General features: G+C 42.3%; 1 protein-coding gene across 6 annotated transcripts in view; it reads right to left on the reverse strand.

The window, feature by feature from the left end:
- LOC109863763 (agrin-like) overlaps window positions 1-12,725 on the reverse strand; it is a 409,371-nt gene that overhangs the window by 9,097 nt on the left and 387,549 nt on the right. For all 6 annotated transcript variants that reach the window (XM_020444286.1, XM_020444285.1, XM_020444284.1 and 3 more), the window contains 10 exons: window positions 10,922-11,051; window positions 10,390-10,623; window positions 9,597-9,893; window positions 9,117-9,266; window positions 8,645-8,905; window positions 8,111-8,257; window positions 7,501-7,737; window positions 1,403-1,597; window positions 797-970; window positions 134-473 (listed from right to left, as the gene is read on the reverse strand). In XM_020444286.1, the coding sequence (XP_020299875.1) occupies window positions 134-473; window positions 797-970; window positions 1,403-1,597; window positions 7,501-7,737; window positions 8,111-8,257; window positions 8,645-8,905; window positions 9,117-9,266; window positions 9,597-9,893; window positions 10,390-10,623; window positions 10,922-11,051 (2,165 nt within the window). The remainder of the gene's footprint in view (window positions 1-133; window positions 474-796; window positions 971-1,402; window positions 1,598-7,500; window positions 7,738-8,110; window positions 8,258-8,644; window positions 8,906-9,116; window positions 9,267-9,596; window positions 9,894-10,389; window positions 10,624-10,921; window positions 11,052-12,725) is intronic.

A 12,725-nucleotide genomic window follows, 5' to 3' on the forward strand; every position in this document is an offset into this window, starting at 1 on the left:
AAGTTGAATTATGCAAGTCAAAAGAATATTACATTGCGGCAATGTAATATTCGCAAGCCTTCAAAGAGCATATTTTTGCGAGTAGAGACGAGAGAGAGAAAGATTATCGTGACAAAAGATGACAACTACTAACCCGTCGACAATGGCCAGCGAGACAAAGTCGCCGGTCCCGTCGCTTTTCTGCTGATTGTACAATATGATTCCGTTGTCCGCGTACGTTTTGAACTCGACTTCGATGCTGAATTTATGATACGCTTTCAGCCGGCTCATCCTGACGTAGCTTTTGCCGTCAAAGGATGGTATCTCGTAATCCCGCTTGTTGATCTCCTCGTCGCACAGCAGCCCGGTGTAATTTGGCCGGCAGATACAGACGAAAGTTGCGCTGGGTAAGTCGATGCACGTCGAGGTCATGTGACACGGATACGAGAGGCACGCGCGAAACTCCTCCGTCGGCGTCACAGGCACGTAATTGGCTGACGGGAGAAGACGAGAGAAAACGAGGTTTAAACGAAAGTTAATTGTCTAACAGTTAGAAACAACGTGACGATTCAACAAATAAGGTTCGAGTTCTCCGCGAGTTGAAGAAGTTAAGAAAATCATTGCCGAGAATCAAGTTGTACGACAATATCGTCGAAATGGTAAACTTCTAATTAAGACAACTAATTAATTTTTTAAAGACACGCCGGTAAAATATTTTGTTTGAAAATAGTTAAGTATTTAAAAAAAAAATCAACTTTTATTATTTTTATTATTTTTAATAAACTGCGCGAATAATCAAGACACATCCATATCTTACCAAAACACTCTTGCCGATCGCTAGTCTCTGCGTAGCCGTCGGAACAGACGCAGCCTCCGTTCGAACACTCGCTGTTGGGTATCGTGCAATCTTTGTCGTCGGTACAAAGATCACCTAGAAGAGCAGTGACCACTCGAATCGTTGCCGGCGTCGGTCGATACGATGTGGCCACTCCTACAAAGGGGTAGCGCCAATTTTGTGTAAATAAATAAACAATTTCTGTAATGTATTTTCGAGCATTAATATGTCACACGTTTCAAATGCCAACATGCGATTCTAAAGCATTAAATATTTTGATGTTAATCCACTGTTGGCCGTAAATCTATAATACGGTTAATAAAGCACACACGACATTAAATTATAAATTCATTGTTAATTATCAATTACTTCCGCTACATCAATTCGGGCGGTTAATCCCGCAGTTCGAAATGTTGTAAAGAAATTTTACGGTATTTTTTTTTTACATAAAGTACACGTTTTCGAGAGAAACTTATTTAAAACTCGGTTTCTTTTTACAATTTTTTTTTGTTTACTTCTTATGAAAATGTACTTCGTTTGAAGAAAGGGCTGACCTCTATGAAAGAAGAGACATTTTTGTTTTTTTACCATGCTTTAAGTTATCTCGGTCGATCGTGATGGTCTCTTGATGAGCACGATGGGTGTAATAATATCGTGGATCAGCTTCCGGTACCAAGAGGTGCCGCGTAGATTTGGACAACGGAGAAATGGCGGCTGCTGGTTGAGTATATTGCACGGCTGTGTATCTTTTTACGGGGAAGTCCGTGTTAACCAAGGAGTCGTCTGAAAATGCGGTTTGCGTGTGTTTTCCAATTTTGCCACTTTAGGTTTCCTCGCCCGCCTCCGTCATCATCGACAAACGTTTTCAGAGCTTGCAATCGGAAATATTTATTGCAAAAATTGTCTTTAGTTTTTTTTTTTTTTTTAAGTGAAATTTAGAATTTCTGGAGACTACAAATATATAAAATATTGTAGTGATGTAAAAGTGACGTACATGTAATCTCGCTCTTTTGAAAAAAAAAAAGTTGATCACAAACTCTGAGTTTAATTGTATATATTCAATCAGCTTTCTACAAGGATAATGATGTTGACCACGCGAAACACAACATTATTAGCCGAACAGGATTCGCCTTTTGTCTCTGGCATTGTATATGTGTGCGCGACACGTGTGATGAGACTTTCATTATAAAATTATTAATTTTCTCTCATTAAAAGTTATAACGACGGTGACGCGCTTTATATACGTGATTGTGAAATCGTAATAGAGAAAGGTCCGGCTCTGTTTGAATTTCTGTTAATTAATTTTAAAATTAATTTCTTCTTCCGAGAGAGTCACTCCCGTAGAAATAATCGTTTTCAACTATCTCGTTTTTTTATTTCGGGACAGATTGAAGTATGTACATATATCATCGTTTGAAAATAACTTCTCTATACGTATAAAACGAGCTGAACGCGAGTAATTATTTATTTTAATAAATTAAAAATTAAATTTCATTGAAATACAATATGTAATACTTTTTATAAAAATAACAGCATTTCGAGAGAAAGAGAGAGAGCAGAATTTACGATTTTATTTTATTTTGCCTTCAAAAAATTTTATAATAAAAAAAATGAATGAAAACGATCAGAAGTCACGATTGAAGCTTCTATTCCAAAAATGAACATCGAAAAAGTCTGTAAAAAACGTGACCGCCTTACAAACTCTTTTCCCGCTAATCTCCCGCTCACTGCTTTATCTTTTCCTTCTTCCCTGCTCTCATTTCCATGCGTGATTAGCCTTAAGAAATACCAAGATGAATATAAATAAGCGCGCAAATCTCCCTTCTCTTTTTTTTGTAACTTTAATCCGCGAGAGATCTTCGTTTTTTTTTTTTTTTTTTTTGCACAGAAGGTAGAACCTTTCAGAAAAATTTTTGCGGAAGCTTATAAATTAAATTAGTTTGACGAGAAAGTTGTGCTGGCGCGAAGAATAATCCGGTTTAATCGACGCGCAAAGCACTAAAATGTATGACATAATATTGTTTACAAGTGATTGGCTTTTTAAGTTTAATCTTCGCGTCGTGAATTTTTTAAATCCGACGCTCTTACAAATTAGATGAAAACATACTACCATGTACAGTTACGCGAAAGTTTTATTTGACAGCAGAGAGAAGCTTAATCCCGATGTATCTAATAAATTATCTTCCTTCTCCTATTTTGTTTTTATTATTTTATTATTTCTGTTTGTAGAAGGGAGAGTTTGTAGACAAAGAGAAAGGGAGAAAGAGAGAAAGAGAATTTGTGTCTCGTCCCACAGCGTTTTAACGTCCAGAGAGGAGACGCAACACAACGGACGTCGACAGCGACCGCGTCGGAGTTCCTCTAAATAATGAAAATCGAAAAGCTAATTCTATCGACTCGAAGTTACGCAAAACTGTTAACAGGAGTCGGAACGGTCTTAATGGGATTTTAATTACTTTCCAATTGCCGCGTTGCTTCCTATTATTGCTCGTCGAGGACTTTCGCTATTATTTTTTTTTCTCGACGATCGGTCGCCACGCTACCGTTTTCTCTTCTCTCTCTCTCTCTCTCCCTTTGCTGACAAACTGTCTCTCTCCTTTTCTCCCTTTTTCCGCGTCGTTCACCCTTCCTCTCGCGTTCAACAACTCTCGCTTATTTGTCTTCGTATAATCGATTCGTTTATTTACTTCCTGCGAGAACGAGCTTTTCTCGCTACTGTGTTGCTCTACTGCAAATACCCCCAGCTTTTTACCCCCTTCCAGAACGGGCCACGGTCCATTTGAGGAATGAAGATCCCGAACAGGCTGCGAGAAACGGCCGGAAAGAGAGCGCGGAAATACGATCCGACGTTTCAGAACGGGCGAATCTCTTTCTGTTTCCTGCTGACGGGTAGTTTTATCAACTACAAACTCCTCGTGTTTACCTTTATCGATACGCGGCTTCGTTAAAAGAGACGCGCCTTGTCCAATGTGGAACAAGGTGATCGACTGATTTTTTACACGAAATCAATTAACGAACTGTTTATTAATATTTTTCAACAAGAACAATTTATCAATATATATTGATGCTATTTCTACGTTGTGTAAAAAACTGTCTGTGTTTCTTGCGCAGTTTGCGTTCAAGACGTCTCTCTGACGTCTGGACCACACGAAACGTCAGAGTCGGATCTTCTCTCTCGGCTCGACCTTTATTCCGGTTACGCGAGTTCGATGTCTCTCCCGCGCTCGATGAGCGACTCAAACTCATTATAAACTTGCGCTCGTGTCAAAGACGTCACGCGCTGCAGGACGTTCTCTCATCGGCCGATTGATCGTTTCCCGCCGGTGAGAATATCCCCGCGCTTTTTCCCGCCCGCCGGGAAATCGAGGAAGCCGGCCGTCGCGAGAAATTACGACATGCATTATTTACGCGATCCAAAGTGCCCGGCGTCCATATCGTTTTCTTCTTTTCTCCCGACTTTCCGACGCCGTTACCGTCTTTTACTCCGATCGTCGACGTGTGGCGACGTGTGTGCGAGCGAAAAGAGGACGAAGAGAGGGGGAGAGTCTCTGAAGGAAGGAGAGGGTTCTTCCGCGCGACGCAGAGCGAAGGTGGGATAAAGAGAAGACGAGATAAAAGACGAATCGAAGGCGAGAAAGGGAACGAGCGAGTCCGCGCGAGGACGGCGTAATCTGATTTATGTTTGACTCCGGAGGACGAGCCCCCGAAGAGAAGAACTTTTTAAGAGATTGACTTCCAGCGAGCGAGTCAGACGTGGGACCGGGGGGGGGGGGCTGAAACCGGGGTGCAAGGAGGAGGAAAGAGGGCTAAGCAATCGAAAAATAGGGTTGGGGGCGAGCGGGAGTGACTTTAATAGATTCCGACGTTTCGCTCCGCGAACTTCGTCAGGGGTTCGGCAGATCTTGAGAGGGTGTGAGGGTAAAGAAAGTACGTGAAGAAGAGAAAGGGGTTTGAGGTGGAGAATCTTCTCCTCCACCGCGGTGCACTTTTTGCACAGATTTATTGTGCAAAAAACCGGTGCGCTCCGCGGACTAGATTCGCCTCGGATTGATTGACTCGGCATCCGAATTCAATGCTCGTTGATAATCAACGGTTCTCTCGCGAAATTAGATCGCTCCCGTCTTCGGTTTGCTCGCAACTAATTGGGAAAACTGCAACGTTAATGACGCCTTTACTTATACATCTACGTTCGCTTCGGATATCTCTTTCTCTTATTCTCTTTGTAAGAGAAAGATCGATCACGTGGTGGAGACGGATATCGACGTAACCGCGCGAGAAAACTTCCTCGATCGTCGTTGTCGACGTCGTCGTCGTCGTCGTCGTCGTCGTCGTGCCGCGACTTGGAAATAAAGAATGAAACAAACAGGAAAACAAGCGTTCTCCGTCGAGAAGGAAATGCAACATTCGATTTTCTTTCGGGTCACAGAACGTCATCGTGTGTTACACATCTTCGGGGCGATAGATAGATTTTTCTGTTTTTTTTTCGCGCATTTTCGTCACGAGTTTAAACGTATATCGCAGTTTATCCACAAAAAAAAAAGAAAAAAAAAACTACAACATTTTTTATCTCAAGATTTTTTTCTCTTTACGGGAATATCTTTCGATGGAGATTTTTATCTTCAACGCGCGCGTGGCACACGCGCATCTCTTGTCTGTTTTTTCATCAAAAAAAAAAAAAAAAAAACGAGCAGAAGTTGTAAGGTAAAAAGTATTTCGTGTTTAGGTCAAAACGCCGTCGGCGATCGATGCGTGAGATTTTGTCAGAAGAAAGTTCGTAGGTGGATCTTCTTTTGCGGAACGAGAGTTATTGCCGAGTCACACGGGTTTAAATGCTTGCGGCTGGACCGGCTGGATGTCGCCCAGTTTCTCGTGTGGATGTCCGGGGTTCTTCTCTGGACACGTCCCACGGGCGCCACTTAAGACGAGATCACGTCGGGGGTGGAGGAAAAGGAGGAGGTCCGCGTGGTGATTTAGTTAAAACCACCTTCGGCGTTCGCTCAGTTTCGCGAGTTAACGTTTGCCAACTTTCTTTACGTGCGAACGCGGCGGCCGGATCAACCTCCGGGGGATGCTTTAATGCGAGCTTTCTCTAAGCTAGTAGTTGCGCATCTACATTTTCCGCCTCCGTACCTTTTCTCACGAAAATAATCTTGATAAATCATCGCGCGCGGTTTTGGAGGCTACGAATTTTGAAAATATAAAGAAAACAAGTATAACACAAGCATGTAAACATAAATTGATTAATTACCAAAATAAAGAAAATTTTACATCGCTACACGCGTGTGTGCGCGCGCGCGTGCGTTATATAAAAGTAACGTTTTACTCTCTGTGTTATTTGAACCGAATTTTTTATTTTATTCTTTTTAGAATTTTTTAGACCGATTGTTTCTCTTCTTTGATCTCTCGGTTGAAAAAAGCAATATCGAGATGATGTAATATTGAAAAAAAATTATCACACGCGAATTGAAGCAAATAAAGTGTCTTAAATTCGAGTTCGCTTACTCACTTTGCTTTCTTTCCTCCCTGAATTTAGCTTACGAGCGAATTGATTTCACTTATGTTTGCGTATTAATTAAACACACAAATGTGTTACTCAATGGTGTGTGGAAATAAGAAGATAAACGAGCGGTTGATTAAGAAAGCAAGCAAAGTAGTAATTCCAGTGATTTGCGGGTGGTGGTGCGGGGGATTACAAACATACGTACATACATTTATGTAATAGGAACTTGATAAGTTTATTATCACGTTTGAATACAAAGTAAGCTAATTAGCGTTTTTTTTTTAACGGTTAGTTCTTCTAGGACAAGCTGGGCGTTTTTTGGTTTTTATATAATCGGATTTTTCTTCGCGCGGAAAGAATTTCATACGTTTGACAAAGAAATAACGTCTTCTACCTGCTCTCAATTGTCGCTTCAAATCAACAACTTCCTCTTCGAACAACGAATAAATTTTTTTACAAACCGATGCCGTGTAGAGCGTTCGACTGCTGCAGTTATTAGGCCACGATCCTTGCGAAGGATCTCAATTTTTCAACAACAATTTATTTACATCTGTCTATCGCTTTTTATATAGTATCTTCCGTATCGTACAAGTTTTACACTGTCTCTTCACAGAACGTTTGTGTGTCTTCTTTTTAGAAAAACAAAAAAATCAACGTCTCAGCTCGGATTCTATACCGATCAAGATCGAAAACTCGCGCGTATATTGAAATCACGTACACGTCAAATCGAGATTGTTGATCAGAGCTCTCTCCTTGCAAATCTCGCCATTCTATCGCTGATACAGAAATATTCCTATCTTATTTCACATATCTTTTATTTTCCTACACAATTTCGTCCTATCCTATCCGACGTGTTTTTTTTTTGTTCGTCGTTCTTCGCTAAAACAATCAAGGCGTATACTGCTCGACTATATGTAACTTGCAAATATATATATATATATATATATGTATATATTATATATATCGAACGAGAGCAACTTCGCCTATCTACGATTACACTACGCTCGCCGCGTGTTTCGTCGCCGCGGCTTTTTCTGTCTAGAAGATGTAGAATTCAAATACTCTCTCGCGCGTCGTCCTCAGAGACGTGATCGCGGAGTGCAATTAAAGGGTCGTTGGTGCGTTTTTTCTCAGTAGTGCAGGACGTAAAGCGACCTGTTCGGCGGTGTACGCTCAGTGAACCCACCTCTGCAGTGGCCGAAGGCCTGCGTGACCACGTCGGCCTGGTGGTGGCAGGCGTACATCTTTAGCTCGCACTCGTTGTCGTAGGTCTGCCCGTCGCTGCCGCACACCGGCACGGGCGGCTCGTCCTTCGGGCAGGAGTGCTCGCAGACGCAGTGCGCGCCGCCGATCTCCGAGCACTGACCGCCCGAGTAGCATTCCAACTCGTTGCAGGTGGTCGCTATGGGCGGTATCGTGTCGGCTGCGGGGGGGAGGCAAAACGGATTAGGGCGACGTTAATAAAGTTACGGCCTCGTCCTCTCGAGGCGACGACGTGACCCGGTCGGTCGCGACACTCAGTTATCCGCACGAGGTGTCCGAACACGTAAAAGATTATTCCCGACATTGCGTAACCGCGAAAAGTAAATTGGTGTTTCGATGCAAAATATCGAATTATAAATATAAGAATTTGCGGGACTCAAAAACATGTGTCGAACGAGAAATATTTTGAAGATATGTCACAATTATTCATTCTTTTTTTCACTTTGTCGCAATTAAGGAAATATAATTGATGTTTTAATAATTGTGTATAACAGAGATGATTATATAGAGAATTATATTTTATTGCGTGATACCTGAGTAACATCCGGAAGGTGTGAGTATCTTGTTGTGATCGTTGCAGATCGTGCATTTCTGTCCCTGGATGTCGGGCTTGCAGACGCAACGGCCTGTCATCTGCTCGCAATCCTCCCTGACGGAACCGAATAGCGAGCAGCCGCAAGCTGTGTTTCAGAGAGAGAGAGACATAACGAGGAAAATTCGTATTAATTTCAAACGTAATAAATAATCACAATCGTCGTTTACATCGTCGCGCGTAATTATCGAGCGAGCGACATTTCTTCGTGATGAAGAAATATCTAATCAATCATCCAAATTCAATGTATGTAATTTTTCATGTCACAAATAATTATGTGTCAGTAATTAATTACGATTACGTATTTCCTCTCATTTAACTAATTAAAGCGAGGGAAAATTAAATCACATTAATGAAGGTACGTTCAATACGCGGTGTAAAATATCGTGTCGTCTGTTCGCGCGCATAAAAAAAATAATGATGAGAGATTTGTATCGAACGATCGCGCGAGGCGATCGATTTCGAAATTGCTTACGTATGCATCCCGGATGACCCTCGCTTATCTTCGGCAGCCCCCAGTAACCCGGCAAGCATCTATCGCACTTGGGACCGCCTACACCTGGCTTGCACTCGCATTCACCGGTTTCCGGGTTGCAGGTGTCGGACACGCTACCGAGCCTGTTACAATTACACAAACTCGGGCAGCCAGCACCGTCCGGGCCGAGGGCGGCGGTTTTTCCGTCCGGACAACAACCGTGCCATGAATCCGCGCATTTCACCACCTGGATTCCGTGAACTGAAAAGGCACGCAACCATCACCACGTCGCGAAAACTAAGCGCGATGGTAATGCACGCGGATCTTCCGTCGTAAAAATCCGCTTTGCAAGAATTTTTGAATTCTTTTGTTAAAAAATTGTGTAATCGCATATATAATTTGTTTATTTTATTTATAAATATATTAATTATATCTACACGTAAATAGATTCGAGTTTGGTCTGCTCGCTAACCTTTCTTGCAGCAACGAGCGAATCGTGTGGTTTGATGGCAGTAACTATTGGTTGGGCAGTCTCTGCGTTCCGGTCCGCTACCGCAGTCGTACTCCTTGCCCTCGGAATCCACCAACGGTGGGTCGCCGTTGCAGGGTTTGACCTCCATACCTGCGCGAACGCAAATTGATTGCACATAAAACAATAACTGGTCGATTATAATCAATTCTGTCATTTAACAATTATATCTTTTGTAATAAACTGATAATTATTACAATAATCAATCAAAATAGATAATTATTGCACACACGATACATATTGCATCAGATCTATTTCAACTTGTGTTCGGAGAGATGAACTATTTATTTACATGTTTGTTAGTAAAAAGCGCAATAAAAGCGTGTTAAAAAAGAAAAAAACAATTATCCGGTAACACAAAAGGTCTCTCCCGAAGGCAAGTTGTTCCGTCTGTTTGTCGTCTGTTCGTCGACGTCTCCCAACCTTGGCAGAGATCGAGTGGCCTCAGCCTGAGCTCCTGCTGTCGCTGACAGGCTTCCATCTTCATGGCGCAGAGAGAGGAATAGATTCTGAGGTCGCTGCCGCACACAGGCTTCATCTTCTCCGGCGAGATGGAGGCGCAATCGAATCTGCAGCTGCACCTGGGATACTTGTCCGGGCCTAGTTCGCAGGTCGCCTCGAAGTCGCAGTGAATGTCCTTGCAGGCCTCGCGCTCCTGCGTGCTGGTCACGTCCGCGATTGTAGTGGCCACGCGAGTTATCGCGGGCGTCGACTTGGTCGCTGTTATGGAATTGGTTAAAGCGCGGCGGTTAGAGGCGAGTTTATCGCGCGAGTACGCGCTTCTATTAGTGCGGGTTGCTAGCAGCCGAATTGTTAATGGCATGCGGTTAACGCGCGCGTCTTTCGCAAAGCGTTCTCCGGAACAAGCGTCTCGCTCGCTAATTGCGACAGTTACGCTCAATTATTTTCAATTAAGCTGAGGCGCCTTGTTACACAGAGAACAGCAATTTCCAAAAGCCCACACAGAGTATGTGGAAACGTCTCTCAAGGAAACTCGCCGTGCGTTCCGCGCACTTTCATGAGTCAAAGGTGTTTGCGGATTGCCTCCGCGTCAAACACATACTTTGCGAGTTAATAATTGTGTTATCGCTCAAATGTTTTTTGTTTTAAACGTTCAAACAAGAAGAGAGAGAGAGAGAGAGAGAAAAAAAAAGAAAGAAAGAAGATTCGCGCGCGACGAGGGAGATGAGCATGTATAATTTTAAGAAACACATACTTAACGCCGCCACGGGAAATCTCTCCTCGCAGTCACCGTAAAATATGACGTGCAAAAGCGCCAACTTGGAATCTTTGTCGCAAGATGCTCGCTGCATCTCGCACTCGGATGGATAAGTTTTCCCGTCGCTGGCGCAAACGGGTTCGCCACTGGCTTCCGGACAGGCTTCCGGACACACGCATTCACCCGCCACACAACGCGCGCCGTACTTGCACTCCATCCCTTCGCACAGTTCTGGAAAAAAAAAAAGAAAAACGTTCACAATTTCTCTTCCTCAGCTGAAAAGTACTTTATTATTTTTTTAACATTATTTTCCTTTTCTCTCGCTCTTCCGTTGTTTTTCTTGTTTTTTTTTTTTTTTTTGCAAGAAGATAATATTCCATTTAAAATACAGAAATTGTTAGAGGAAGAGACGACTTCTTATTTTTAGAATTTCGCTTTTAGAGTATTCGTTTCAGAGCTCAACGCATGAGCTCATCGCATTAAATCCTCGCTCGCAAGGCACATTGGCGTATATGTATATGTTACTTACTGCAGTCATCCTCGTAGCTAATGGTGATGAGAGTCTGGTTCACGCACGAAGCCCTTTTCAGGGCGCACTCGCTATCGTACGTCACCCCATCAGATCCGCAAACCTTTTTCACTTCCGTTGAGTCTTTCACCTGTGCACAAATGTGTAAGGGCGCGCTCAATTTTAATAATTGACGATAATTAGACATTATATTAATTATTTTTCTATTTGTTCGTTCATTTTCTGTTCATACGTAAGATATTTTTTTGTCGGAAATCCGATCGTGAGAAAACAAAATACAAAACAACGTGCGTAATGAATTTATAAATAAAAGTCAGAAATACAAAAATAATAAAAAAGACAGACAGAGAGAGAAAGAGAGAGAGTGAGAGTAGAAGAAAAAAATAGAGTAAGAGAGAAATGTCCTGCGTGTCTCACTTGTTGCGCGTCACAAAGGTGCGGAAGGGGAGGGTACGTACGGCGCATTTGATGGACAGCAGCAGCGCGAGACTGGGAAATGAACGGAGAAGAAGAGGGATGAGGATGGGAGCGGTGCAATAACACAGGAAAGAGCAAAACTTAATTAGCTCGGCCGTCATATTCGCGGCTCCTCTTGTTTGCTTATTACACGCGCGTTTCATGCACTTGCCACTCTTCGCCGGCTGCTATTACTACACCCAGCCAGCTGTGTTATATATATATATATACATATATATATTTACATATACAGGGTGTTTCAATAAAAGTTGATTAATTTGCAGTTAAAGTGTATTGCTCGACAAATTTGTGGTGGGTAATTGTTTTCACTAAAAATGCAAGCTCTTTTCTAATATTAAAATCATTACAAACGTACACACCGTGTAATTAGCGCTCTTACATTGAATTAATGAACAATGAATCGAGAATTACATTTAAAACATAACTAATGAGCACAACTAATTGGCGGTGCATTATTCGACGGCGACTGTTACAGCTGTAATTGGTAATTTATGTAAGTAATTTGTATTTTCTGTCAAAATAACACGTAACACAATTATGCAAATAGAGCACACACGTATGTGTGTGTGTGCGCGCGCGCGCGAGTAGGAAAAGCCTCATTTGTGATCTAATTGGAATTTGTGGGAAACCTATCTTGCGCGAACTGCTTCGGGGTGTGGTGGAAGACGCGACGGTTATTAGTACGTACGACCGCTCAAAACACAACTGCATCCGGATGGTATGCGATGCTGCTGCTGCTGCTGCTGCTGCTGCTGCGGTGAGAGACGGTTTCTGGAAGGGGAAAGGGTGAGAGGTACGTACGTCCGCGCGATTTAGTCGGTTCCCTGTTAAGTTTAATTGACGCGTCAGTCAGCTCATTTTCTGAGGTTAATCCGCGTGTACGCGCGCTCATGTTTCATTAAGAGGATTATTGTACGCGAACGCGTCCATTGCGTTATTCTACCACGTTACAATGGTTCTGTCTTTAAATTAGGGAGTGAAACCGTCCTCGTTCAACAACGACCGCGCTATGCAAAATCGCGATCGTTACACCGGTACGGTATAAAATTGTTAAAAAATCTGGAAAAAAAAACTATTAAACATTTAATTCGAAACGCAGCTTCTTGCTGTCGCGTGAATTTTTCATGTTACAAATGGAAGGATATCGATTTATTTAAAACTTTTAGTTTACTCTCTCTCTCTCTCTCTCTCTCTCTCTGTTTTTCTGTATTATTTTACACACGAAAATTATAAATACTTAATTATCACATTATATTTTACAATATATTGAATTTTATACGATGTGTGTGACGAGGAGAATTCGAGATTGGTGTAAAATTACACCACA

The sequence above is a fragment of the Pseudomyrmex gracilis genome, unplaced genomic scaffold (genome assembly GCF_002006095.1).
Source record: "Pseudomyrmex gracilis isolate BER0280 unplaced genomic scaffold, ASM200609v1 scaffold_12, whole genome shotgun sequence".
In the NCBI taxonomy this organism is placed as follows: domain Eukaryota; kingdom Metazoa; phylum Arthropoda; class Insecta; order Hymenoptera; family Formicidae; genus Pseudomyrmex; species Pseudomyrmex gracilis.